This window comes from Zosterops lateralis, assembly GCF_965231275.1.
Source record: "Zosterops lateralis genome assembly, chromosome: 1".
Taxonomy (NCBI): domain Eukaryota; kingdom Metazoa; phylum Chordata; class Aves; order Passeriformes; family Zosteropidae; genus Zosterops; species Zosterops lateralis.
Window position 1 is genome coordinate 125,608 of NC_139762.1, and position 27,994 is coordinate 153,601.

General features: G+C 48.2%; 3 protein-coding genes and 1 long non-coding RNA gene across 6 annotated transcripts; 3 read left to right on the forward strand and 1 right to left on the reverse strand.

Annotated features, from left to right (window-relative positions):
- Positions 1–1,330: 1,330 nt before the first annotated feature.
- On the reverse strand, positions 1,331–27,994 carry LOC310917974. 3 transcript variants are annotated; one of them, XR_014591537.1, is made up of 4 exons: positions 27,720–27,994; positions 2,738–2,880; positions 1,657–1,872; positions 1,331–1,494 (listed from the first exon to the last, which is right to left on the reverse strand). It is a non-coding gene; the product is annotated as an uncharacterized lncRNA (long non-coding RNA). The 3 variants fall into 3 exon arrangements; XR_014591538.1 differs by having other exon boundaries at positions 2,724–2,880; XR_014591539.1 differs by lacking the exon at positions 27,720–27,994 and adding an exon at positions 4,296–4,398 and having other exon boundaries at positions 2,724–2,880.
- LOC310907440 (membrane-anchored junction protein-like) lies at positions 5,416–13,114 on the forward strand (the record flags this gene model as incomplete). Its single annotated transcript, XM_083857654.1, has 7 exons — positions 5,416–5,498; positions 5,819–5,864; positions 6,288–6,304; positions 7,047–7,201; positions 9,586–9,711; positions 11,020–11,051; positions 13,034–13,114. 7 exons carry the CDS (start codon positions 5,416–5,418, stop codon positions 13,112–13,114), a joined length of 540 nt encoding a protein of 179 aa, XP_083713780.1.
- On the forward strand, positions 18,148–20,113 carry LOC310919704 (antigen-presenting glycoprotein CD1d-like; the record flags this gene model as incomplete). Its single annotated transcript, XM_083879166.1, has 6 exons — positions 18,148–18,232; positions 18,549–18,806; positions 18,965–19,246; positions 19,338–19,622; positions 19,717–19,813; positions 19,981–20,113. The coding sequence occupies 6 exons, from the start codon at positions 18,148–18,150 to the stop codon at positions 20,039–20,041; spliced, it is 1,068 nt and encodes a 355-aa protein (XP_083735292.1). The 3' UTR covers positions 20,042–20,113.
- LOC310915578 (T-cell surface glycoprotein CD1b-1-like) lies at positions 24,892–25,982 on the forward strand (the record flags this gene model as incomplete). The annotated part of the gene is made up of 4 exons (XM_083872557.1): positions 24,892–24,910; positions 25,069–25,350; positions 25,446–25,730; positions 25,825–25,982. The coding sequence occupies 4 exons, from the start codon at positions 24,892–24,894 to the stop codon at positions 25,923–25,925; spliced, it is 687 nt and encodes a 228-aa protein (XP_083728683.1). The 3' UTR covers positions 25,926–25,982.

The window sequence follows — 27,994 nt, forward strand, 5'->3', positions numbered from 1 at the left end:
TGAAATACACCTCGAGGAATTACTGCAGGTAATACTGTGCATGGGTAGAATGAGACTTCTTCAGAGGTGGAAAGGAAAAAAAAGGCACCACGGTGTTCACAGCTTTCTCTATTCACGTTTTTTAACTTAGCAGAAAATACAGAAGTTTTTTGATAACTGTGCTCTCAATTATATCCAGACATCCAACAGACATTGAGGTCATTTACAACTTTTTTCTTGCAACAGCCAAACTTCCACATAGTCAGGGTAAGAAAGAGTATGGAAAAAAAAAAAGGAACAAAGAAAACATGAAAAAATAAAATAAAAACAAACTAAGAAATAAAATAAAAATTTAAAAATAATATAAATTTTTAAAAAATAAAAAATCAAGTAAAAATTAAAATAACAAAAGAAAATTAACTTTAAAAGCAATTAAAATAGTTAAAAATAATAAAAAAGAAAAATTAAAAGAGTTTAAAAATCAGGTCAAAAATATAAAAATAGAAGATATAAAATATAAAACCTTTAAATTACAAAAAAACAAAAAAGCAAAAAAGAAAACAATAAGATAAAAGAGCATGAAAAAAATACAAAAATCACTAAGAATAAAAAGTAAAATAATAATTAAAATAAAATATGAAATTAAACAAATGCAGTTCTCCCCTCAGGCCAGTGCCTAATACAGCTCTGGGAGCATCCTGGATTATGCAGGGATAGGGAAAACCCAGTTCTTCCCAGAAAATAAGGTTTTCTAGACAATTCCCAGTTTTGCTTGGAAACAAATGCTAATTTAGCGGGAAACTCAGTTTGGATGAGCATCCAAATGTGCCAAGGCACGAAAGAACCACCCCATTGTGTCCAAGGAATAGCAACTAGGCCAGGATTTAGGTTTTAATGGAATTTCTGTAATTAAAAATGCAGTAAATTTAACTTTACAAAGAGATGAATTATGGCAATCAAACACTTAGCAACACTAGTTTTCCTAGGAATTCACAGAATTCTGTGGATATGGTGCTCAACAACTCCTCATTTACCAACCTTAATTTGGTAAATTGCCTTAGAAATGTGCCTTACAAACTACCAAAATTCCAATTAGCATGAAGAATTGGCATATGGAGGAAAATGACACCAGGAACTCCAGCTGAAAGCACCAATTTCTTGGAAATGGCAGGAAATCAAACTGCTGAAACTCTCAGCAGAGTTGGGAAGTTTCAGTGGAACAAAAGAGCAGGAACAATTCCTGGAATAACAAAATCCAACTCAGCAAAAGACAGCAATTCTATTTACAAATCCAGGAAGAGATTTTACAAAGAGGAGGAAGAGAAGGATGACACCAGGAACACAAACCAGCTGAACGCAATGATTTATTGGAAAAGGCAGGAAATCAAATGGACAGTCTCTGGTTATGATCAGGCATTTATCCAGGAGTCAGAGAGAAAAGTGGGAACCTTGGACTGGGATAAGGCCTTCCTGTGGCTTCACTTCCTACTGGCTCTCTTCTTTTTTGCCAACTACCTGCAAGAGGAAAAACAACAGGAATAAAGTTTCAAACAGGAGGTCCTTGGTTCAGGCAGACTGAAGTGCAGCTCCCAGGGAGCGAGTCCAGGCTGTGCCCAGGGGAGCTCCGGGAATCTGGGATTGCCCGTGGGATTCGAGGGCTGGAAAAGCAGGACCCACCTGCCGGGTTTAGTGCTGGGACACAGCAAGGCCTCGGCTCAGGGGCAGCAGTTGGAGCTGGGACTGCAGGAGAACACCCCAAAGCCAGGTTAAACATCCAGCATGACACGCAGCACGCTCCAGGAGAAACTCAGGTGGGAGAAGTCCCCAGATGCTCCATGTTCCTTGTCCTCGGCAGCTTTGCCTCCCGCAAAATACTGACCTCACCTGCAGCTCCTACAAAAGAGGAGAACCTATAAGAATCATCCAGCAATCCATGGATTTCCAGGTACTAAGAACCAAGGCAGCAAAATGTGCTCAAACTCTACTGCAAACCAGCAGGTCTGAGGAGACACAGAGAATTATACCCTGAAGGGACACAAGTACTTCACAGTTTTTAATCCATAAATGATTATGAGCAGAAATTCTGTATTTATTTTAGGTTTGATGATGACCACAGTTGCACAAGCATGGTGGGACAGTAGTAACATTACTATCTATATTTAATGCTAGGATATTTTGAATGGCCATACATAACGAACCAAGTATGTCTCATAATCTGCTATTCAAAGAAACTAATCATAAGCCGATAACATGCAGCTTGGGATCTATCTGTAATTACCACACTTCTGGTTAAATTACAGCTCCTAACTGTAAAACCCCTGATAAATCACAATTTTAATCAATTACTCCTCAAAATAAAATAATTGTGATATAAAATGGCATTAACATTAAAAATCATCTTCTTGCATATATAACGCAGACCTTTATCAAATACCAAAATGTATTGAAAATCTATTTGGTAATTGCTTTTATGTCTTCTGTGAATACAGCAAATTACAATACCCTACTGTTGCTAAAATATGATTTTAATGTATACGGTTTCTAGGGTGTATATAGGACAAGAACAAATATTTGCAAAGGTCTGGTTTTACTTCTAACTTCTTCAAAATTGTTGTCTCCTGTCTGATGCAGATATTTCAGTATTTTGTTGATGGATTATGGTATGGATTAAGACAACAACATACCTCTTGGCCTTTTCAGCTACATACTGAAAAATTAAATACACAAGAAATTAAAAGCCTAACCTGAATGAATTTACCTCTCAGACAGAAATTACAGTAATCATCTGCCTGCCTTTGATACGACAGTAGCTTCTCTCTGAGAACTTCTGCCCAGTGTTGAAATGTTTCTGGTAGATCTTCAAGCATTCCCCATCTGAGGCTTTTCTCCTCCACAGAAATCCTGCAGAAAGGAAAGATAAACCAGAAAAGTTGTTTGTAAGAGATTCAAACAAGTCACACCTAGATATATAACAGCGGGAGAAGGAAGCAAAAATTTGGGTGGGTGGTCGGACAAATATTGAAAAGAAACAAATTGTTTTTCTAACACAGAAGGCCCATGAAAGCAAAACTGACTGAAGAACACGGGGGTTTCTTAACAAGACAGAGCAAGGTGGTACTACCTGTCTAGGGAAAATTCATAATAATCCCCTAGAAATTACAGAAAAACAACATTTTCTTTAAATCAAAAATACAACCACATCGTTAAATTATCACTTTGGCAATATTCACTGTTTTTCAAGTATTACACTCAAGTTGATTTAATACATTTATCAGAGCATAGACAAACAAATACTCAGAATTCCCAAGTACCTTCCCCTGCCTTGGCACAGATTCTCCTCAGAAGCAGCCAGGACTTGGAGATACTGTAATTGCTCACCAGAGAGCACTGCCATGTCACTGTGACAAAAAAAGCAATCTCAGCCAACTTCTTGTGCCCAAAACTCACCTTAAGAGCTTACTGCGTGTTTTACTTAAACAAAAAATATCTGAGGTTGTTTACTAGAATTGTTTTGAAACAAAATGGAATAAAATTCCTAAGTGCTTAAACATCTTAGGCATTAATTTGCATAGTTCTGCATGGAATATATGAAATATCTCAGTTCTCTATAGTACAGCTGGAAGAAACCATATGATAATTTTTTTAGAGAAGGGGAATGAAACCAGGTTTTTTTCCCTTGTTTATTCCTATCAATGGAATACTGAGCACAAAAATGTGGTGTATAAAATGTATTGGTCTTCTTGGACACGAAAATGTTGGAAAGACAGGCACACATCATTAAAGGTGGCTGTGGATTAGACTCAATGAACTACATCTGCAAGCCTTTCCCCCTCTGCATTTCCTCCAGTGTTGTAACGAGGGGAAGGCAGATACCCTCAGGTCATACCTGGAATGCTGTATCAGGAAGCGCAGTGTTGCTAAGACACTTAAAAAAAAAAAAAAAAAAAAAAAAAAAAAAAAAAAAAAAAAAAAACACCAAATTGAATTCCAGCCTTTGAGATCACTTTATCTGGCAGTAGAGCAGTAGGATTCCTATTTGCTCAAACAAGATATCATCCTTCCTGCTGAGATGCCCCCAGAATGCTGGGCTCAGAGTCGCTAGTGAAGGTCAGAGCTGTTGATGAAACTGTGTTTTCCCTTGTGTTATCTGCCTGCTTGAGCATCATTTCCCCGTATTCACCAATTTCCCGCTTGTGCATGAAAGCAATGCATCAATTTACTTCCTGACTCCCAAAGCTCATTTTGCTTTTCATTTAAACCAAAAGAGGGTGAAAATCAATTTAAAATTGTTCCGCAGCTGCTGAATTATTCTCTACCTCATGTCTTTACCGATGCTGAGGGGCACCATCATGCAGCTGCTTCTAGGAACTGGACTTCATCTCACCGAGTGGGTGGCAGGGGAGGCTCCGTCCGTCCCTGGATACGAACGCTGCGGGAAAAGGAAAGACCTCAGCGGCCCGGCCCCGGCCGAGCCCGGCAGCCCCCCCGGCCCTTCCTGCCCCGCTCCCCCTCAGAGGAGAGGGGCTGCGCGCCCCGGCCCACGGGCCCCTCCCTACCTGCAGCCGGGCTCGGCGGGCTCGGGCCGAGCTCGCCTCGATTCGGCTCCGTCCGGCGCGGTTCGGCCGCGCTCGGCCAAGCGGCACTCGGCTCCGCTCGCTCCGCAGCCCCGGCCGCAGGCGAGGGCTCGGTGTGTGCGGCGGGAGCGGCGGGCGCGGAGCGGAGCGGGGCCGGCGGGCGCCGGAGCCGTCCGGAGGCCTCTCGGGCCGGCCCGACCCCGGGAGGGCGGCGGCATCTCGCCTCCGGCGGGCCGCACGACGGGCCGGTGTCCGCGGCGCCGCCCGGCCGGGCTCCAGCGGGCCCGGGCTCTCCGCCTCGGCCCGGGGGCACCGGGGACGGGCTGCGGCCGTGAGGAGCGAGGCGCTCCCGGGGGCTGCGGGATCCGCCCCGGGCGGGGCCTCCCTCGCCTCTGGCCCCGGCCCCGCCCCGCCGGGCTCTGCGGGAGGAACGGGCTGGAGCTGGGGCCGGGGCCGGGGCTGGGCTGGGGCTGGGGCTGGGGCTGGGGCTGGGGCTGGGGCTGGGGCCGGGGCCGGGGCTGGGGCTGGGCCGGGCCGGGCCGGGCTGTGGGGGGGGGTGCCAGGCGCGGGGCGCGGGGCCGGGAAAGCTCCGCCGGCCTCGGCAGAGACGGTTGCGGGGCGGCGCAGCTGAAGGCGAGGTGGCCGTCTGCTCCGGGTCTGTCCTGGCATCCTGCTCGAAAACACGGCGCCGTTGAGAGGGGCGCTCAGATCGGCCCTTTGGTAGGAGAGTTCTCCCTGCAAATGTCCCCTGGAGGAAAAACTGCGTGGTCTTTTCATATGACAGAACGAGATGTGGTGAGGGATTTTAGGAATTAACCTTTGACTCTCGTGCTCTCCTAGTCCGGCGGTCAGAGAGAGACAGATGTCGCTGAAACCGTTCACTTACCCATTGCCCGAAACAAGATTTCTTCATGCTGGCAGGCATGTGTACAAATTTAAAATCCGGTATGGCAGCTTCAACAGGTATGTGTGTTAAAGCCAAGAAATCAGCCTGCTGTTTGTTGTCTGCATGTGGCAGAGAGTTAATATAAGATGTTAAAACACAAAACACAAGTAGGTAGAAAATTCACACGGAACAATCCTTGTGAATCAGGGACGTTTTTTAAGAGTAATAGATTAGGAATTAATCTACCTGCTAAGTTTAGGGGTTTTTCCTGTTCAGTGGGAGTTATATTTTTATATAATATATTATTTAATTTCTTACATTAAATGTAGCTTCGTTGCATTTTGGCTGGGATGATTCCACCTCTCTCTTTGTTTCACAGCTCTCCCAATCTCAGTCTCACTGAAAGTGCAGCCAAGGAATCAGAGGTAGGAGCTGAGGCAAGCCCACAGGACCTCTGATGGGTGTTAGACTGAACAAATCATGTGCCTGGTATGGGATTGAGAACATTTTGTCAAATGCAGCATTTCAAGTGTGAGTAATGGGGAACTTCCCTGGAGAGTCTGAGCATGAAAAAAATATTATAGAAATGAAAAATCTTCAACAGGCAAAATTCAGTGTAGAAGAGTCATGCTTTTGTTTGAAATATTCCAAAGAAACTACTGACTGTTAAAATTGGACAAATGAAAACTCCTGTTTGATGAGCTAGTCACCCTCAGTTCATGTCTGATTCCTCTTCAGAGTCATTCTTGCAGGAGCTCTTTCCCAGGATTTCAGTCTCAACCTCGGAACTGACCACTGCTTTCAAGTTGTCAGGCTTGGCTACCTGTTAATCCCTCTTGGTTTTTCAGGAGCTGCGGCAGTGCTGGTGAGCTGGCTGGATGGAGGCTAATCTAATGCTAAATTGCACATGCTTTCCTTGAAACTGTGGAACCAATGGGTGTTCTTTTAATGATGCCATTGTTTTGTGTCCAAGCACAAATCGATGGTCACAATTGATGACTTGTGTTGTTGTCTTCTTCTTCCTGAGACAGAAGAAAACCTCTGCCATTACTAAGAACTTGAGACAAATATACTGCCTGCTTAAAAATGCTCCTTCCTATTACTTAATTTCTAAAAATCTTCAGAGTATAGTCATAGCATTCAAAACTCTACTGCAGAAAATGTGCTGATTTTAATTGATATGAAAACTTACAATTTTTTTTTCACTTTTGAAAATACTGAAAGGTATTACTAGAAAAAGTTTTGTGTTTGTAGAGTTGGAGTTTGTTGGGGCTCAACTGCAGTTCCCTTGTAACTGATTTGGGTCACTGTGCAGAGAAAGAGGAGTAGGTAAATGCTGTGCGTGTTTTGCTGGAAAAATAAAATGACACTCCTTAAATTTAAAACTTCTTAAATTTAAAAGCACACCTCCATGTTCTATGATACTACTTCTATGTTAATTCAAGATTAAGATACTCATTCACCTAAATTTCTATGAGTCAGTGCAGTGTACTCTAAAATGGTGGGAGGGAGCTGGGAGAAGAAAGGGAGTAGGAGAAGCAGAATATCTGGAAGCTGGTTTTCCAGGATTCATGCAAACAGTAAAGTAATGTAAATTTTTTCCCAAGCTTTGAAAGTGTATTTGACAGTGGAATTGTGACTACGTTTTTAATATTTTTCCTTTGTTTATTTTTTTGGCCTCTCCAGGAAGCGATTCGAGTAATCCTTGGAAATCTTGATGATTTACATCCATTTTCTACAGACCACTTCACTGTCTTTCCATGTATCCTTTCTTTCCTAGTCATAAAAGATTCAATGACTTGTATCTGTTGGGCATTGCATAAGTCAACATTTTTGTGTAGGAGTGTGCAGCTCTTTAGCTGGAGCAGTACTGCTTTGATCTTTGCAGTTTGACATTGGCTGAAGGTATTGTGGACACCGCAGATGATGCCTTTGCCAGAGAACTGATGTGACAAGAGTGTTTTGTAGTGTTTTCATCCAAATTAGGTTTAGCCAGAGCAAATGAAGGTGAATATAAAATGCCAGGTGTATATAAAGCCCACCAAGCACAGCTGGTGCATTGTTCCCAAAGGTTTGTAGGACATAAAGCACTCCTTACAGGCCCAGCAGTGCTGGCCCATGGGCAGGGATACTCACCGTGTTGTTCTTGTGAGGTCCCTCAAGGTTAAACCACCATGAGCCTTTGGGGATGGAGGGAGGATGGGAGTCTGTGCTCATGTCTCCACAGAGATGGCCAAAAGAAGCAAAAAGCACCTCACAGAGTGAACATTACAAGGAGCAGCAGTTGAGCTAAGATAATTGGAAGTCCGGAAAGGCTTTTGAATCCACAAAGCCTGCAAGATTGTCACCCAGTTATCCTGGTCCCCTCTTCAGTGTATGTCTTTGAAGCCTAAAAACAAATATGAAGCAAATGTCATCAGCACAGTATTCACCTTATTGTGCTCATGCCCCTTGCTCCTGTGGGACCTGTCAGCAGATCCTTTCTGTCTTCCCTGAAGTTTGCAGAGGCATTAAGCTGCTGTCAATCTGGCCTGCTGTCCACAGACTGTCAAAGCTCTGTGCAATTGCACAGCATAGTCATATAGAAGCTGATACTTAACTATTGGCATGCACAGGTTTTGAGGAGCGTAGTTTCCTGGGATTTCACTTTTGATATGGAAGTGCTGAGGCATTTCAGACTGGATTATTCTAGGTAGCAGCTGTACTACGGGCTCCTCCGCTTTCTAGGTGTTTTTTCATCGCAGTGCATCAAGACTGGCCTTATTTTTTTTTCTTCTGGCTTGTGCAACTGGACAGAATTTAGTCATGTCTGCTACATATTCTGCAGATTATTAATTTAAATCAATGATAATTTGATAAAAAATAGGGTAACCGTTAATATTTCTGTTGTAGTTGCTGTTGTGTAGGGGGTTAAGAAGCTATTCTCCTGAGGCTTTTGTTGAAGAGAAAAGTAATTCAGTTAAATGTTAGCATTTTCCAGTCCTAAAGGTGTGTCAGCTTTTGGATCAGATCTGGCATCACCTCCAGTGATTCTGAGTGCCCCGGAGTAATGAACACCTCCAAGGCATTCCCCTCCTGTCTTAGAGAACTGCATTATGCCTCCCAGTAGCAGGCAGGAATGAGTCCATCCTCTTTCTCTGTCCAAAGCAGGTACATACGACAGCAGCTCATTCCTGTTAGAGTCAAGATTAGGTGGCCAAGAGCATCATTATACAGGAGGCACCCAACCCAACCAGCATTATTGATTTGCTTCTCTAAAGCTCAGCCAGTTCTGCCTGTGTGTTGAGGAGTGTTTGGTTCACAGACTTGTATTTCTAGAACTTTTAAGTCCACCCACATGCTTAGCCATCACTGGGCCTGGAAGAGAACTGTGAGCTCAGAGGCCTGGCAGGAGGAGCTGTTTTACCATTGGTGTGTCAGGCTTCTCTCTGTAGAGTGACTGTTAATCACCAGCTATGCGTCCTTCAAGCCAAAAAACCAGGCAATTTCAGTCCTTAAAGGAACCGATTGTATCAATGTTTCATCATCTTCTGTCCCTGGGATGTTACTTTCTGTTACCAAATGTGGACTAACAGTATTCATTTCATGTGTTTCTCCCTGAGATCAGAGGTGTGTGAGGAGACTTATGTCTAGCACCATTTGTTCTTCCAAGCAGAAGCTCCTGGATGTCAGAACTGCACTCACATGAAGGAATGGCTGTAACTGTGGTGGTTGTCATGTCAATTATCCTTTTTCCATGAATCCAAATCTTTTTCAAATTTTAAATGAAAATTTAAAATAATTCCTTTCTAATTAGGAAGACTGCTGAGGGGTTTTTCCATTTATAGGTTTAGAAGAGCCTGGCATGTTTCTTTGCAGGAGGGTGTCACTGAAGCTAAACACAGTTAAGGCAACAGAGCACTATTAATACAGGTGTGAATAGAACACTATTAATGGGACAGTGTGGATAAGTAAACCTGGATAAAGTGTTTCCTGTAGTGTATTACTGGTGCAGTTTCACAAGTTCATAGTGACAGGTTGTATTTGCTCCCCTGTGCACATTTGCAGTGTGCTGTGACTTTTGAGGCTTTCGAAGACGTGGTCTTCAGGACTCATGCTCCTTTGAAATGTTAGTGTTGTGTTTTTAAGTCTTACCATTTTTCTCAGATTTGAGTAAATGGGAGCGAGTATCAAAGATGAAATTCAAACATGAGAATGTCCATCTTGTGCCTTATCCCTACATTTGTACGTTGTATCTAGAATCGAACCCATTTCAGCGAAATGTATCTTGTGGTAAGTCACTGTGATTATGTTTGGGTAATTTCTGGAAACATCTGTGATCTATATCTTGCTTTTCTCTTTTCCTTCACCTACTATATCTGAATCAGAGAGAGGAAAACTGCATGTGGGATGACTGTACTGTGAGTTTAAACAGCGCATAACAGGGTGTTCTTTATTGTCTCATACTGCTTTTCTGAAATTCCCTGGATTCCCCTTTGTCTTTCCAACCACTGCTGACTCTTTAGCTGGTATTTTTATGTAGCCATGCCCAGTGGCTCCCGACCTTCATTTTTTAATGTCAGTCATTGGACTGGAGCCAGCACATACATGTATATGAGGCTTTTCTTCCTTGTGCTCGACTGTATTTGTTGACATAGAACATCATAGTCTTTGTTCCTGTTTTCCTAAAGATATAATGGATTTTTGTAGAAAAAATAATGATAGTAATAATGTTTTTTGTATAATAAACAAGCATTTTCACCTCAATAGTGTCTTTTTGCAGGTTTTCTATGAATTCTCTGAACAACCTCAGGCCACAGCTAAAACCTCTGTGGGATTCTACATTTAAACTCCCCTGTTTTGAAAACTGAGTATTCTTACTATTTCTTGTTCTGATTATCAGGGTCTGAAAAAAGTTCCTGGGGTTTTTTTTAATGGCTGTTTAGCAGATAATGGGATCTTTATAAAATGGCCAATTAGTAATTTCTTAGTCTCGCCTATTTGCATTCCCTGTCAAACATCCCATGTTTGGATGTAAAAACTTCTAACCATGGAGAGTTCACTCACTTCCCTGTACACCTGCTCCAGTATTTAACTGTCCTATCCAGATAGTTGTGCAGCATTGCTGTTCTAAAATTAAGAACAGTGTGAGGCACTGTTACTTTCAGACTTGATGTCTCAGATTTCTTTTGGTGGAGATTTTTCCTCAAGGAAATATGTGTGAATCCCATACGTCCTACAGCAGGCCAGTATTCTCTAGAGGCTGTGATCCAGATGTCCTTGCATCGTCCATCTGGTGCCCAAAGCACAGCGAGATGCTGACTCTTCTTCAGGCCCGTCTCTTCTGAAGACACCTTTGACTTCTTTAAGACAAGCAATTGTCCCATCCCATTGATATCTGGTCTTCATATCTAGGAATTCTGGTTCAGAAAGAGCTGTATTTGAACATTTTCTATTTCAGTATATCATATGCAGGTCCAGACTGTTTCACAGTAGTTTATCTTGCTCCTGGAAGAGGAAGTGCAATACAAAAATCTATTTTTCAGTTGGTTAAAGAAAGTCCAGTCTAAATAGTCACCAAGTTTTATACCTCTGTTGCAGGTAAAGAAGTAAAGAAGGGCAGTGATGAGCTTGTAAGTTGTGCATTTGGTTTTGTTTCATTGTTTAATTTATGTTCTAAGTATTCTTGAGAAGCAGAATATATGCCTTTAGGCAGTGCTAGAGTTCTCTACCACTCGGAGTTAATCAGTGTAAAGTAGCACCGAATTCTCCCATAGAATCATCCAAGGGGAGGGAAGTTCTTCTGGCAGTTCCGCTGGGCTTGGAAAGCAGTCCTGTATCAGGACCTGAGAGCCCTGCCTTCAGTTCCATGGATTTTCTGCAAGCCTGACTGGCCTAGTTGTCCAGTGTTTTCTTCACTGGAAGAGTCTGTGAGGTTGATATTGCTGAGTAATTCAGTAGTTCCCTAGGTATTGTGTCATAAACAGCAAAGTTATGCTAATTTGAGAAGTTTTTATGTAATGAGAGCTCAGGGTAGGTTTATTTTCAATATAGGTAAGTGTCTGAAGTGAATTAATGAAGAATAATTCAAATTCCTTCAAGGAAGTGTCCAAATTCCCCTAAGGAATTTTTCTGTCTCTGCATTCCTGCTACTTATGTTCCTTGTCAGTCCTCTGAAAATGGGGAAGATAGAATGTCCTAAAAAAAATACTTTGTTTAAAACTGTTGAGCATAATTCTCTGGCTGACCTCCCAGTGATTGTTTTAGTCCTGAATCCTTTCTTGGTGTTCAGTGTATAAGCAGGAACAATTTTTGCAAAATACGAATGTACATTAACTGAATTTTGTTCTGAAATAGAAACTCAAAATAAATTGTTATCAGTACCAAATTTGCAATGTTTTGAAGGTTAGGAGAACAAATGAAATGTTTAGGTTTCGGATAAAAACATGTCAGTAGCTCCTGTACTTTTTTGAGTTTTTCTGGTCATTCTTCCAAGGCTCTTTCTCAGCTGATCAACACTGTATGGCTTTGGTTTCAAATCCACCCAGTGTTTTATAATGCTTCTCAAGAAGGGAAGGGTCTTGTTAAATAGGAAGGAAATCTGTCTACATAGTACTTGTGGGATTGACTTTGGGATGTTGGATCCGGAATGAGGAGCAAAGAAGTGGCACAGGCACATGGCTATTCAGTGGATTGCACTTTCAGCTGTCATCCAAATGGCTCTCAGGCCTGTGACATCTGGCCAGGATGAATATGGTCAAACCTGCATGTCTTTCCACTTACACAGTGCACTAGTGAAAGTCAAAGAAAGAAAGAGACGCTCAGCCTGTCACTCCAGAGAATTTTCCTAACTTAGCTAATGCTCTCAGGCTAAACTGCAAAGATCTCAGGCCATCAGATGTTTGGAATTTTGTGTTAACCTGAGCTTAGATGTGGCATTTGGAGGGGGATATGGTTTAGTGATGGCCTTGGCAGTGCTGTGTTAGTAGTAGGACTCAATCTTACAAGGCTTTTCCAACCTAAATGGTTCTGAGATTAGTGCAAGGGAAACACCATCAGGACCTGTCATTGTTTTAGGGTTTACTCTCATAGAGAAGCCTACCTGCTGATTTTGTTGTGGTTTTGTATGCTTATTTTGGCTTTTGTGGTACTTTGTGTTGTTGATTACCTTCCTAATGGGTATTCCTGGCCCACCTCTTGCTTATGGCACTTTTCATTTTTGTCCCTTCCGAGTTAAGTCTGTGTCCCAGGACTGTGTCTTGGAAGGGCTGATATCCAGGGCCTGCATTGTCCAGAGGCTGTCGTTTCCCACAGCTCTCCTGTTCGTGTTTTTTGAAATCTCTGCCTATTCCACAGCTACCATTAGTTTACTGTCTGGTATGCTGAAGTCTTCTAAATTAATTACAGCTTTATGCTATGTCCTGACGAGGGAGGTGTAAAAATACCTGAGGTGAAGAAAGTCCTCACTGTAGCAGAAAAAAAATCCCCAAATGAAACCACACAACAAAGAGTGTAGAACTTGCTTTTTAGTACTTTCAGGAAGCAAGCTAACAAAAATCCCTGTGCAATAGAATTTAGCATTATGTAACAGTTCTTGGGCTCCTTTTCCTTTTAGAATTCCTCCAAAGCTAATGAGCTTGAGTTTAGCCCAGCATCCCTTACTAAAGACTGTGACCAGCCGAGTTTCTGTGAGTAAGGAGTTCCTGGATTCCACTGAGTTTCAATCCCCTGGGTACGCAGGGAGTGGGTAGAGAGCAGGGTTGGGGTCTTGTTCTTGCTGCTGTTTCTTACAGGGGAACCTGTGGAATTTCCCCTTGAACAAAAAAGAGTAGCCAGTCAGGCTGAGGGTGCAGTGCAGCTGCTGCAGCAAATGGACCAAACAGGAAAGAAAGGAAACGTGAAGTCAGAAGGAAGAGGTCCTTCACAGTTCTGGAGAAGGTACTAATCCTGCACTGATGAGCAGAGGCAGTCCTGGCTCTGTCCAAGCCTGTGTCAAAGGCTGATTCTGGCAGTGCCAGGTTGTTCTCCATCATTTTGAAGGATGGAGACATCTTTTCTGTGGTTAAACCAAAGTCTGCCAAGGCAAGAAAAAGGGATGTCATTTTATCTCATGCTAAGGGGCAGCATTCCCACTAAATGTTCCTCTTCTGAACTGTCTTTGGGAAAAACTCCTGATGAGAGAGGGTCACTGAACCTCCATCACAGCCCTTATACAAAGTGGCTTTTCTCAGCTGAGAAGTGCCAGCTAAAAGGGTCTTCCCAGATGGACCTTTGGCCCCATTAAGGTGCATGGGACCTTTCTTTGGCCACTGAGCAAATCTGGATTTGTAACTCTGACTCCCAAAGGCACCATTCTAAATGGAAATCAGTGTCACTGTGCAGACACCTGCTGGCTGCCCAAAGGAGTTCTCCATGCTGCTGAGGCTGGATCCTGTGAGTGCTGTCCATCACTGCACAGCACCAGTTGGATATTGGCAGCTGCTGGTTTTTGTTAGTTTTCTTAAAAATAAAACTCCTTGTGAATTGTAATGTGCACCATTCCTTTAATGACTGAGACCAGACCATTAGTGCACAAGTCATCCATTGTTTCCTCTATTTTTTCAGTTTCCCTCTGTATTGTTTTGTACCGGTGTAGTGTCTTTCAGTTGGACAGAAATTAGCTTTTTCCCAGTTTTCAGAAAAGTATTTTAAGTCTAATGTGCTCTTCTTGTTGTTATTGTTTCCCCAGCATCATCTTTTCGCCACTACAACATCTTTTCGGTGGAAAAAAATTACCTGGAAGTAGTAATTGTTGTGGAAAGGTAGATTTGTAGTATGAATATAGGGTTGCATTGTTTCTTCTGTAATTCAGCTTTTCACATTTCTTGTCTCAGCTATTAAATGCTTTAAATTAAATTCTACTTTGCTAACATTTTCAAGATAACGTTCTGAAGATGTTGGGTTAGAACAACATGTTGGGTTTTTCTTCACATCTTAGAGGTTTGAGAATAGAGCAAGAAACTTTAACATTTTGATCCTTAACTGTCATAAATTGTGAATTTCATGTTATGTGGTATTCTAATAAAACAAGCATCAGCTTGGAACTCTGTGTTATTTTAATCAGACTTACCCATGCAGAAGATACTCCATCTCTTCAAGAAGAAGCAGCAGTTTCTAGTATTAGATGGATTCCAGTACTATGCTTCACAGCATTAAAAAGGTCAAAATGATGGATAAATATTTTGCATTAGATATTGCCACTACACTACAACTTGGACAATTATTTATGCATTCAATATGTAATGGGATGAGGTTGGAATTGAAGATTTCAGACATGCCAAGGCCACACTCAGGCAGCTTTTTGCCACCATGCTTATCCTTTTAAAATGATCTATGATTCTTGAACCACCCCCTGAGCTGGGCAGCTGGCTGTAGGTGATTCTGCCTGGGCAAAGGCTCGGGCCCAGTTGTCTCCAGAGTTCCCTGCCAGCCTTGGCCACAGTGTGATCTGATGAAGTGTTTCCCGAGAGAGTTTCTTTCCCTTGTTAAACCGTTTGTATCTTGACCCATGAGTGTTTTCTCACATTTACCTTTCTCCCCTGTCTCCCTGAGGGAGTGGGAGTGGGCAGCAGGATTGGGGGTCACCTGCCAGCCAGGGCCATCCCCTCCCACCCCTGCAGGGGCTGAAATCTGCAGAGAAGCCGGGTGGGAGCACAGGCAGAGCAAGAGGCCACACTGTGCACAGACCCTGTACCCTGTGCTTGGCTGGTGGCATCGAGTGTGACTTGCTGCTGTAATGAGCAGGAGAAGAGAAGTCTGAGGGGGAGCTGAGCCTGGGAAAGGGCAGGAAGGAAGCCAAATTGGTCTACTTCAAATGAGCATGTGTCCTGGGTTACCCAAGATGTTATTGCAGTCCAATATCTATCTGCGCCCAAAATTGTTACTGTCTCTTTAAGTTCCAGCACCATGGCTGGAAGGTGACACTCGAGGGACAGGGGTTGCTGGGGTTCCTTTTAAAGTCAGGGGTCTCTCAGGTAGACCCCTCTTGCCTTGTGATCTCTGCTCAAGGCAGAATCTTTGCGTTGGGTTTTTCTGTTGGTTTTTCTTTTTTCCCCTCCCTTTTGTTACTGTTTTGCACCTTGGACTGCCTCAATGCAAGTACCAGGGATGTTTGTCAGCAGCTCTGTGCCACAAAGAAGAGTGGCCTTGCTCCAGTCCGAGTTGCCCGTAGCTTGCCAGCAGTGCCCAGCTGAGGCAAGGAGGCACCTGGTCACCCCAGCCCACCTGCCTTGCCTTGCCTTGCTGTTCTCTGCCACAACAAAGACAAAATCTCTCCATGAGTTCTAGCTGTTTGCTGAGCATCACCTGCTGGAATGTGCCAGCTGCCTTTGCTGATGGAGGGATAAGTAGGGGGAAGGCTGACTCTATTTTCCCTTTTTCTCCCTAAACATGGTTGCCTGTGCTGGATGCCATCATGAAAGGGGGGAGTACCCCTCCACTTTGGGTTTGTCTTTGCTCCTCTGGAGTTTGTGAGATTTAGCAAATATGTATCTAGTGGCTATTTCCACCACTAAGGAGAAATGAACTATGACTAGATATAAGTGGATTGTGTACACTGGACCTCACCCCCCTCAGAGGGGACTGCATGTTGAGTTTTGTCACATGCACCTTCACAGGACACAGGGCTGCAAATGGCCTCTCAGCTGCTCAGCACAAAGTGACCAGTGGTCATCTCAGGGGAGACCATGGGGACAACTGATCACGTCACAGGATGGCAGAAACAAAAGCCCCCTTGTCTCTTCCCTCCCTGGCTGCCCCATGGCTGCACTTTGCCATCCTGACAGCCAAACGCTCTCCTCCAGGGCTAGGACTAGTGGGAGGGAAGTGACCTTGCAGTGGCATACCTGGACATCCCCTGCGTCATGCTACTGGGGAAGTTGGTGTCATATCTGGGCCTACCAGGCCACCACAGCATCCCTACTTCTCTCCGGGGACAGCTCCATGGAAAGGAAGAGGTTTAGTGTCACTTTGTCCCCGTGTCTGACTCAGTGTCATGGGGTGCTGGAGCTCAGCCTGCAGCAGCAGCAGCAGTCCCATAGGGGCATTCTCCATGTCTCTGCAGCTGGAGACACCAAAAATGGTGACATGGAGTGGTGACACCTGGTCCCAGTTGTGCTTGGAAGGGTCCATACCAACATGGATACCTCTGTCCCTGTCGTGTTTGGTTGTTATCAGGACACCTCACCTCAGACTTGTCCACACCTGTGATTTCAGCTCTGCCTTTGCCCTCAACATTGGCACCCCCAGGAAAGGGGGAGAGAAACTGCAGGTCAGGGAGGAGCAGTGGATATGGGACGTTGTGTGGTGAGGCTGGCTTTGGTCACCATGTTGTCCCTCCAGCACTGGACACTGGTGCCAATTTGAACAGAGCAGGGGAATGGCTCCCACCATTTCTGTTCCCATGCACAGGGGGGTCTGGGAAGGGGGACCAGATTCCTCACCAAAGCTGGTGGGAAGGAAAGGGGAGTTGCCAGGCTGCAGCTGAGCCTCAGGCCCTCCCCTGTGGCAGTGTTTTGGGCAGAGTTCAGGCTCCCCTACACTGTGGGGTGCAGGGAAGCAGAGAGGCAGCTCCCAGGCCCCATGGCATGGATAGAGCTCTGTGGAAAGGGGGAAATTGCACATCCACTGCAACTCCCTGGGATGGGCTTGATGGTGGGGTCCCATCCCCAATCCCAGTTTGAAGATCCTGTCCAGCCAACTGACACTGCTGCAGGAGTCTGATGACTATCAGTGGAAAACAGTCCTTTCCAGGCCCTGCAGCCTATCCTTTCCCCTTGGGGACCAGCACTGTTCTAGTCCCTTCACTTCTTGCCCCCCAAGAACAGCTCCTGCAGGACTGCTTCCTCCAGCTCTTCCTGCAGCCATCCCTGGCCCCACAGCTGTGGTCCAGGCTGAAGGTACTCATCACCTCAGACCTGGAATGTCCCTTCCCCAGGATGATACCAGCAGTGCTGAGGGTCAAGGGATATTACCATCAGTTTCTCTCCTTCACTTTCTTACCCATCAGAACTTTCCAAGGCCATGGCCCAGCTCTCCTGCAGGCTTGCCACATCACTGCCTTATGTACCTGTGGCCCATCAGTGGCCTGGCTGTGGGATGGTTGGGAGGTGACAAAGAGGCACAGGACTAGTGCACAGCCTGGGGGCACAGAGAGGCCAGGCATGAGGCCCTGTGGTGGGCAGAGGGCTTGCCTGCCCTCTGGGGAAAACAGCCATGGTAGTTGTGAGCCCACCTGGCAGCTCAGAGCAGGTGGCACTTTGTGTGTTCTATGCAGGGCCAGAAAGGCCAGGCACAAGGAAGGGACATTCCTATCAGGGCAACGGATGCTGTGCATGAGTAAGTGACACGTCCACCTGACAGGGGGGTAGAACAGAGGATTCAGTTCACCCACATCACCCCGATTGTCAAGGTGCTGCTGCAGCCATGAGGTATGGCTCCTGCATGCAATGGAATGTCCTTGCACACAAATTCCCCCAGCACTCACAGCCATACTCAGAATGCCCCAGCTCACTCCATGGGGGAACCTCAGAGCCCTCCCCTAAACCTCAGTGCCAGCCCCATTGGCTGCCAGGGCCATTAGCATCAGCAGAGCTGCCCAGGCAGAGCCAGCCTGAGGAGACAGCTGAGGCCACATCTCCCACGAGTCTATTCTTCCTGCTGCTGCACACTCTGGGCCTCACTGCTGGAACTATGCAGTCCCCTTGCTGCTGCCTTCTCTGCCTCCTCCTCTCCCTCCTCCTCCGCCTCCTCTGTGGGACATGGGCAAACCTGGAGGGTAAGTGGGACCCCTGGCTCATACACATCTATCTCCGTGGGACTCCACAGGAGAGAGGCTTCCTGCTCCCTGCTCAGTTTGGGCACTTGCTTCCTCACTCTTCCTTGTCCCCTGGCTCCACACCTCGTCCCCAGCAGGGATGCAGACACCCCAGGTGGGTGCATGGGATGGGAACTGGGGCTGCAAAGGCTGTAAGGGGCTTATGGGGGCCCCATGGATCCCTGACACCTCAAGGACCCATCCCTCAGCTCCTTCACTTTCCTCAGCCTTCTTCTCCCAGTCCCATCTTCTCCCTGTCAACCCTTGTCTCATGCAGGGACCTTCACTATCCGGCTGCTGCAGACCACCACCTTCCAGAACACCTCGTTTGCAGACACAGACGGGCTGGGCCTGCTGGAGGACATCAGACTTGGTTATTTTGATAAACACACATCGTCCATCCACTTCTGCCAGCCCTGGGTGCGCCCAGCCCTGCCCCAAGCTGACTGGGACACCATTGAAAACCTGATAAAGATCTTTATGCACCAGTTTAACCGTGTGATCAATGCAGTGGCCATGCAAATGGATGTCCCCTGTGAGTACCCAGTCTTCACTGCATCCCCTTTCTGAAAAGCAGCTGGGAAGTGGGGAAGGATCTGACAGTGCTGGTGCTGTATAGGAGACACTGACCATGGCTGCAGGAAGACAATCCCAGCCCCTCATGCAACCTCTGTCTCCTCTCTGCTCCACCAGACCCCTTTGTGGTTCAGTGCATGGCAGGCTGCGTGCTGTACCCCAACAGAACCTCCCAGGGCTTTGTCTATGCGGGTTACAATGGTCAGGATTTGTTCAGCCTCAACACAAAGAATGTCACCTGGACCCTCTCCCAGGACACCAAGTTTTCACGGTATGTCAAATCACTTCTCCAGAACGACACCGCCTTCACTGAGACACTGGAAATCATGTTCAATCAAACTTGTGTCGATGAGATGAAGATGCTCCTCCAATTTGGGAGGGCAGCTCTGGAGAGACAAGGTGAGTCAACCCTGACCCTTCAAGAGGCACCCCACTGGGGCCCAGCCGTGTCCTACCAAACTTGCCTCATGCCTTTGCTCTCATTCCCCAGAGCTGCCTGTGGCCTCGGTCTTCGCCCGCACCCCCAGCCCAGACCAGCTGCTGCTCATTTGCCACGTCACCAACTTCTACCCCCATCCCATCAGCGTGGCCTGGCTGCGGGATGGCCAGGAGGTGCCCCCAGGCCCGGCACTCAACAGCAGCCCCATCCTGCCCAACGCTGACCTCACCTACCAGCTCCGCAGTGTCCTGGCCGTGGCCCCCCGTGATGGGCACAGCTATGTCTGCCGTGTGCGCCACCAGAGCCTGGGCACCCGCAGCCTTCTCATCCCATGGGGTAGGTGCCACCCACGGGGGTCCTGAGCCACCCTGCCCCACAAGCTGGAGCAAACTCCAGAAAGTTCATGGCAGCTTCTCCCTATGTTTGCCAGGGAACTCAGAAGTGGTGCTGATCACAGGGCTCACAGTCGGGCTGCTTGCAGCCATGGCCATAGCTGCCACGTTGGTGCTTTGGGTGTGGAGACAAAGGTGAGCCCCTGTCTGCCCCATGGAGCAGCAGTGAGAGAGGAGGGAGGAAATGCCATGGGGATTTCTGCACTGAGCAGCAAAGCTCTTGCTTTGGCCCTGACAGATGCTGTCTGCCCTCCCACAAGGGCTCTGCCATGCAGCATCCAGCTGTCCTCCTCTCATTTCAGAAAGCACCAGCAGATGGAGGAATCAGAGTCCAGGAACTCCATCCTGAGCAACGAAGCTTAGCTCAGAAGGGAGCCAACAGTCCCCATTCCCTCTGACTGCCTTCACAGCAACTTCTTCTGCCTCAGCTAAGTTCTGGGTGTTGCCAGTTGCAAGACGAACTCGATTCAGAGATGCACAAGAGAAACCTGGCAAGACAAACCTGAGGTTTTGACTCACTTGACTTTTCTAAACAGACACAAATTCAAGTAAGAGACCTCCTCACTTGTTACACATGATCATCTCTCAGCTTGTGGCACTGGCCAGTCCACCCACTGATGCTCTAGGGCACCTCAATGCCCACTGGCAAATTCTCCTGGTTCTGCTTCAGTAACAGTTTTGTCACAAGTTGGAAAGCTAGCCCCTTCTACTGACACTTTCTGGTATATCTTTTTCCTAAGAATTGCCTTTATTAACCACATTCCAGAAATATTTGTGCTGAGATGGAACTGTTCCACACAGATTAACAGAACCTGGCCAGAAATGGCTTTACAAAGTGCTGAGTAACACTGGAACTCTGGTGTAATGTGTGGGAGGTGCAGATGCGTCTGAAATGAAATAAACCGTTCATATTTTCACTAAGATCATGAGCCTTTCCTTAGCAGTCGAAGGGGCTGGGTCAGGTTTTGATCAGCCATGTATAGAAGCTGAAACACGGCTAAATTAGTGGCACTAATTGCAGAAAGCACAAAGGCATGGGGAAAAAACAGTACATGTGTGCCTGTGCATCTATGAACATGTTCTCACATATTGCATGGAAACAAGCAGGGGTGCACATGGGGGTAAAGTGACCCCAAGGCTCCTAATAAAGAAGAAAAAAGAAGCCATCAAAGACAGCAGAGTTCACACACACACAGGAAGGCATGTAGTTCATGCTCCAAAATAACTTGGACATGTAGTTTCAAAAGGTCTGGTTTCAGTAGACAACTCCCTGCAAAGTTTCTCAGGAAAAGTCTGGCAGCCACGTGCAAATCAGAAAACCTGGCTGGCTTGTGGCCATATCCACCACAAATCCAATAATGCTTGTTCTCCCCTGGCCAGAACCTGGAAACCACAATGCTGGGGTGAGGACTGCATTTCCCAAACAGCCAGAGTCACCTGCGGGCATCACAGGACTCAAGCACCTCGCTGCAAGAGGAGTGACACCAAGCTTCTCCCAGCCCCTGCTGAATAGGGACAGACAGGTGAACCTCTTAGGTGTGGGCATGCCTCCCTGCAGCCTTGGCACCCACAGGGCAAACAGGGCAATTCCTCTCCCAAGCAGAGTGGAACATCCTGCAGCACTGACGGGACCGGGCACACCTGGAGAGCAGGTGCCGCCAGTGAGGAAACATGTTGAGGAAAACTGTTCATGTGAATGACCTCCCAAGAGACCCTACAGCACCACACCCACAACCACCTGGTACCAGGGGGGTGTCTGCAAGTGTTTGCTCACATCCCCTAAGAGACTTTACAGTAACATGCCTCACACAGGCATTTTTAGAGGGCTCTTAAAGCATTTCACCCCAGCCCAGTGCGGCGGTTGCTGCACAACCACCCACCCAGTCCAGCCCCCAGAGGCACTGCATCCCTGTCCACCCCACCGCAACTCAGCCCGGCATGGCTTGGGGGTTGCAGCCTTCACCTCAGGGGAGATTGCAAAGATTAGTGTCACCCATGGGATCATTGAGGAGCAGTGGCCATATGAGAATTTCAAAGTCCTCTAGGTCAGGGGAAAAGTGAGGATCAGTAATCACTTGAGAGGACTGCAAGGACCAATGTCACCTGAGGGAACTGTGGGGACCAGTGGCAATCTGGGTGTGACTCTGAGGACCATGGTCACTTGAGAGGACTCTGAGGACCAATGGTCTGTGTGCACCAACAGCCCCCTGTTCCCTTGGGTCATTTTCAGGCCAGAGAACTGACAATAAGAAGGAGGAAGAAGTTGTGAGCAAAAAAAAGGAAGTGAAAAAAAACAACTCCACACATGAGAAGTACATTGAGTAGAGGAGTGGAAGGGCTAAGGCAGAACTTTAACGCAGATCCACTGCATCAGTGGGAGACAGCTGGAGGAATTTCTGAGGGGGTTGTGACATTGTGACAGCCTGCACAAGCCGGGTGCCTGGTCCTGTCCTGTGAGCAACTCAGACACCGGGAGTGTCACATGCACCTGCACAAGACAGAGGGCTGCAAACGGCCTCTCAGCTGCTCAGCACAAAGTGACCAGCACTCATCTCAGGGGAGACCATGGGGACAAGACCATGGGGACATCCTCACAGGATGGCAGAGACAAAAGTCCCCTTGTCTCTTCCCTCCCTGGCTGCCCCATGGCTGCGCTTTGCCATCCTGACAGCCAAACGCTCTCCTCCAGGGCTGGGACTAGTGGGAGGGAATTGACCGTGCAGTGCCATAGCTGGACATCCCTTGCGTCATGCTGCTGGGGAAGTTGGTGTCATTTCTAGGCCTACCAGGCCACCACAGCATCCGTACTTCTCTCTGGGGACAGCTCCATGGAAAGGAAGTGGTTTGGTGTCCTTTTGTCCCCGTGTCTGACTCAGTGTCATGGGGTGCTGGAGCTCAGCCTACAGCAGCAGCAGTCCCATAGAGGCCTTCTCCATGTCTCTGCAGCTGGAGACACCAAAAATGGTGACATGGAGTGGTGACACCTGGTCCCAGTTGTGCTTGGAAGGGTCATATACCAACATGGATACCTCTGCCCCTGTTGTGTTTGGTTGTTATCAGGGCACCCCACCTCAGACTTGTCCACACCTGTGATTTCAGCTCTGCCTTTGCCCTCAACATTGGCACCCCCAGGAAAGGTGGAGAGAAACTGCAGGTCAGGGAGGAGCAGTGGATATGGGACGTTGTGTGGTGAAGCTGGCTCTGGTCACCATGTTGTCCCTCCAGCACTGGACACTTCTGCCAATTTGAACAGAGCACGGGGACGGCTCCCACCATTTCTGTTCCCATGCACAGGGGGGTCTTGGGGAGGGGGACTGGGTTCCTCACCAAAGCTGGTGGGAAGGAAAGGGGAGTTGCCAGGCTGCAGCTGATCCTCAGGCCCTCCCCTGTGTGAGGGTGTTTAGGGCAGAGTTCAGGCTCCCCTACACTGTGGGGTGCAGGGAAGCAGAGAGGCAGCTCCCAGGCCCCATGGCATGGATAGAGCTCTGTGGAAAGGGGGAAATTGCACATCCACTGCAACTCCCTGGAATGGGCTTGATGGTGGGGTCCCATCCCTAATCCCAGCTTGAAGATCCTGTCCAGCCAACTGCCACTGCTGCAGGAGTCTGATGACTATCAGTGGAAAACAGTCCTTTCCAGGCCCTGCAGCCTGCCTTTCCCCTTGGGGACCAGCAGTGTTCTAGTCCCTTCACTTCTTGCATCCCAAGAACAGCTCCTGCAGGACTGCTTCCTCCAGCTCTTCCTGCAGCCATCCCTGGCCCCACAGCTGTGGTCCAGGCTGAAGGTACTCATCACCTCAACTCGGGGAAGTCCCTTCCCCAGGATGAAACCAGCAGTGCTGAGGGTCAAGGGATATTACCATCAGCTTTTCTCCTTCACTCTCTCACCCCTCAGAACTTTCCAAGGCCGTGGCTCAGCTCTCCTGCAGGCTTGCCACATCACTGCCTTATGTACCTGTGGCCCATCTGTGGCCTGGCTGTGGGATGGTTGGGAGGTGACAAAGAGGCACAGGACTAGTGCACAGCCTGGGGGCACAGAGAGGCCAGGCATGAGGCCCTGTGGTGGGCAGAGGGCTTGCCTGCCCTCTGGGGAAAACAGCCATGGTAGTTGTGAGCCCACCTGGCAGCTCAGAGCAGGTGGCAATTTGTGTGTTCTGTGCAGGGCCAGAAAGGCCAGGCACAAGGAAGGGACATTCCTATCAGGGCAATGGATGCTGTGCATGGCCAAGTGACACGTCCACCTGATAGGAGGGTAGAACAGAGGACTCAGTTCACACACATCACCCCGATTGTCAAGGTGCTGCTGCAGCCATGAGGTATGGCTCCTGCATGCAATGGAATGTCCTTGCACACAAATTCCCCCAGCACTCACAGCCATACTCACGATGCCCCAGCTCACTCCATGGGGGAACCTCAGAGCCCTCCCCTAAACCTCAGTGCCAACCCCATTGGCTGCCAGGGCTATTAGCATCAGCAGAGCTGCCCAGGCAGAGCCAGCCTGAGGAGACAGCTGAGGCCGCATCTCCCACGAGGCTATTCTTCCTGCAGCTGCACACTCTGGGCCTCACTGCTGGAACTATGCAGTTCCCTTGCTGCTGCCTTCTCTCCCTCCTCCTCTCCCTCCTCCTCCTCCTCTGTGGGACATGGGCAAACCTGGAGGGTAAGTGGGACCCCTGGCTCATACACATCTATCTCCATGGGACTCCATAATAGAGAGGCTTCCTGCTCCCCACCCACCTTGAGCACTTGCTTTCTCACCCCTCCTTGTCCCCTGGCTCCACATGTCCTCCCCAGCAGGGATGCAGACACCCCAGGTGGGTGCATGGGATGGGAACTGGGGCTGCAAAGGCTGTAAGGGGCTTATGGGGGCCCATGGATCCCTGCAACGTCAAGGACCCATCCCTCAGCTCCTCCACTTTCCTTTGCCCTCTTCTCCCAGTCCCATCTTCTCCCTGTCAACCCTTGTCTCATGTAGGGACCTTCACTATCCGGCTGCTCCAGACCAACACCTTCCAGAACACCTCGTTTGCAGACACAGACGGGCTGGGCCTGCTGGAAGACATTGAACTTGGTTATTTTGATAAGCACACATTGTCCATCCACTTCTGCCAACCCTGGGTGCACCCAGCCCTGCCCCAAGCTGACTGGGACACCATTGAGAACATCATTAAGAACCATTTGCATGATTTCAGCCATGTATTCAATGCAGTGGCCATGCAAATGGACGTCCCCTGTGAGTACCCAGTCTTCACTGCATCCCCTTTCTGAAAAGCAGCTGGGAAGTGGGGAAGGATCTGACAGTGCTGGTGCTGTATAGGAGACACTGACCATGGCTGCAGAAAGGCAATCCCAGCCCCTCATGCAACCTCTGTCTCCTCTCTGCTCTACCAGACCCCTTTGTGGTCCAGTTCATGGGAGGCTGCGTGCTGTACCCCAACAGAACCTCCCAGAGCTTTGTCTATATGGGTTACAATGGTCAGGATTTCCTCAGCCTCAACACAAAGAATGTCACCTGGACCCTCTCCCAGGACACCAAGTTTTCACGGTATGTCCAGTCATTTTTCCAGAACTCCACTGTCTTCACTGAGGTGATGGAAATCATGCTCAATGAAACTTGTGTTGATGTGATGAAGATGCTCCTCCAATTTGGGAGGGCAGCTCTGGAGAGACAAGGTGAGATCACCCTGACCCTGCAACAGCCACCCCCACACTGGGGCTCCAGCCGTGCCCCACCAAACTTGCCCCACGCCTTTGCTCTCATTCCCCAGAGCTGCCTGTGGCCTCGGTCTTTGCCCGCACCCCCAGCCCAGACCAGCTGCTGCTCATTTGCCACGTCACCGGCTTCTACCCCCATCCCATCAGTGTGGCCTGGCTGCGGGATGGCCAGGAGGTGCCCCCAGGCACAGCGCTCAACAGCAGCCCCATCCTGCCCAACGCTGACCTCACCTACCAGCTCCGCAGTGTCCTGGCCGTGGCCCCCCGTGATGGGCACAGCTATGTCTGCCGTGTGCGCCACCAGAGCCTGGGCACCCGCAGCCTTCTCATCCCATGGGGTAGGTGCCACCCATGGGGGTCCTGAGCCACCCTGCCCCACAGGCTGGAGCAAACTCCAGAAAGTTCATGGCAGCTTCTCCCTATGTTTGCCAGGGAACTCAGAAGTGGTGCTGATCACAGGGCTCACGGTCGGGCTGCTTGTAGCCATGGCCATAGCTGCCACGTTGGTGCTTTGGGTGTGGAGACAAAGGTGAGCCCCTGTCTGCCCCATGGAGCAGCAGTGAGAGAGGAGGGAGGAAATGCCATGGGGATTTCTGCACTGAGCAGCAAAGCTCTTGCTTTGGCCCTGACAGATGCTGTCTGCCCTCCCACAAGGGCTCTGCCATGCAGCATCCAGCTGTCCTCCTCTCATTTCAGAAAGCACCAGCAGAGAGAGGAATTAGACTCCAGGAACTCCATCCTGAGCAATGAAGCTTAGCTCAGAAGGGAGCCAACAGTCCCCATTCCCTCTGACTGCCTTCACAGCAACTTCTTCTGCTTCAACTAAGTTCTGGATGTTGCCAATTGCAAGACTAACTCGATTTAGAGATGCACAAGAGAAACGTGGCAAGACAAACCTGAGCTTCTGACTCACTTGAACTTCCTAAACAGACACAAAATCATGTCTGAGACATCCTGACTTGTTACACATGATCATCTCTCAGCTTGTGGCACTGGCCAGTCCACCCACTGATGCTCTAGGGCACCTCAATGCCCACTGGCAAATTCTCCTGGTTCTGCTTCAGTAACAGTTTTGTCACAAGCTGGAAAGCTGTCCCCTTCTACTGACACTTTCTGGTATATCTTTTTCCTAAGAATTGCCTTTATTAACCACATTCCAGAAATATTTGTGCTGAGATGGAACTGTTCCACACAGACTAACAGAACCTGGCCAGAAATGGCTTTACAAAGTGCTGAGTAACACTGGAACTCTGGTGTAATGTGTGGGAGGTGCAGATGCGTCTGAAATGAAATAAACCGTTCATATTTTCACTAAGATCATGAGCCTTTCCTTAGCAGTCGAAGGGGCTGGGTCAGGTTTTGATCAGCCATGTATAGAAGCTGAGACACTGCTGAATTAGTGGCACTAATTGCAGAAAGCACAAAGGCATGGGGAAAAAACAGTACATGTGTGCCTGTGCATCTATGAACATGTTCTCACATATTGCATGGAAACAAGCAAGGGTGCACATGGGGGTAAAGTGACCCCAAGGTTCCTAATAAAGAAGAAAAAAGAAGCCATCAAAGACAGCAGGATTCACACACACACAGGAAGGCATGTAGTTCATGCTGCCAATTAACTTGAACATGTAGTTTCAAAAGGTCTGGTTTCAGTAGACAACTCCCTGCAAAGTTTCTCAGGAAAAGTCTGGCAGCCACGTGCAGGCCAGAAAACCTGTCTGGCTTGTGGCCATATCCACCACAAATCCAGTAGTGCTTGTTCTCCCCTGGCCAGAACCTGGAAACCACAATGCTGGGGTGAGGACTGCATTTCCCAAGCAGCCAGTCACCTGCGGGCATCACAGGACTCAAGCACCTCGCTGCAAGAGGAGTGACACCAAGCTTCTCCCAGCCCCTGCTGAATAGGGACAGACAGGTGAACCTCTTAGGTGTGGGCATGCCTCCCTGCAGCCTTGGCACCCACAGGGCAAACAGGGCAATTCCTCTCCCAAGCAGAGTGGAACATCTTGCAGCACTGACGGGACCGGGCACACCTGGAGAGCAGGTGCCGCCAGTGAGGAAACATGTTGAGGAAAACTGTTCATGTGAATGACCTCCCAAGAGACCCTACAGCACCACACCCACAAACACCTGGTACCAGGGGGGTGTCTGCAAGTGTTTGCTCACATCCCCTAAGAGACTTTACAGTAACACGCCCCACCCTGTCATTTTTAGAGGGCTCTTAAGGCACCACACCCCAGCCCAGTGCGGCGGTTGCTGCTGCTCACCCACCCACCCAGTACAGCCCCCAGAGGCACTGCATCCCTGTCCACCCCACCCCAACTCACCCCGGCATGGCTTGGGGGTTGCAGCCTTCACCTCAGGGGAGATCGCAAAGACCAGTGTCACCCGTGGGATCATTGAGGAGCAGTGGCCATATGAGAATTTCAAAGTCCTCTAGGTCAGGGGAAAGTGAGGATCAGTAATCACTTGAGAGGACTGCAAGGACCAATGTCACCTGAGGGAACTGTGGGGACCAGTGGCAATCTGGGTGTGACTCTGAGGACCATGGTCACTTGGGAGGACTCTGAGGACCAATGGTCTGTGTGGACCAACAGCCCCT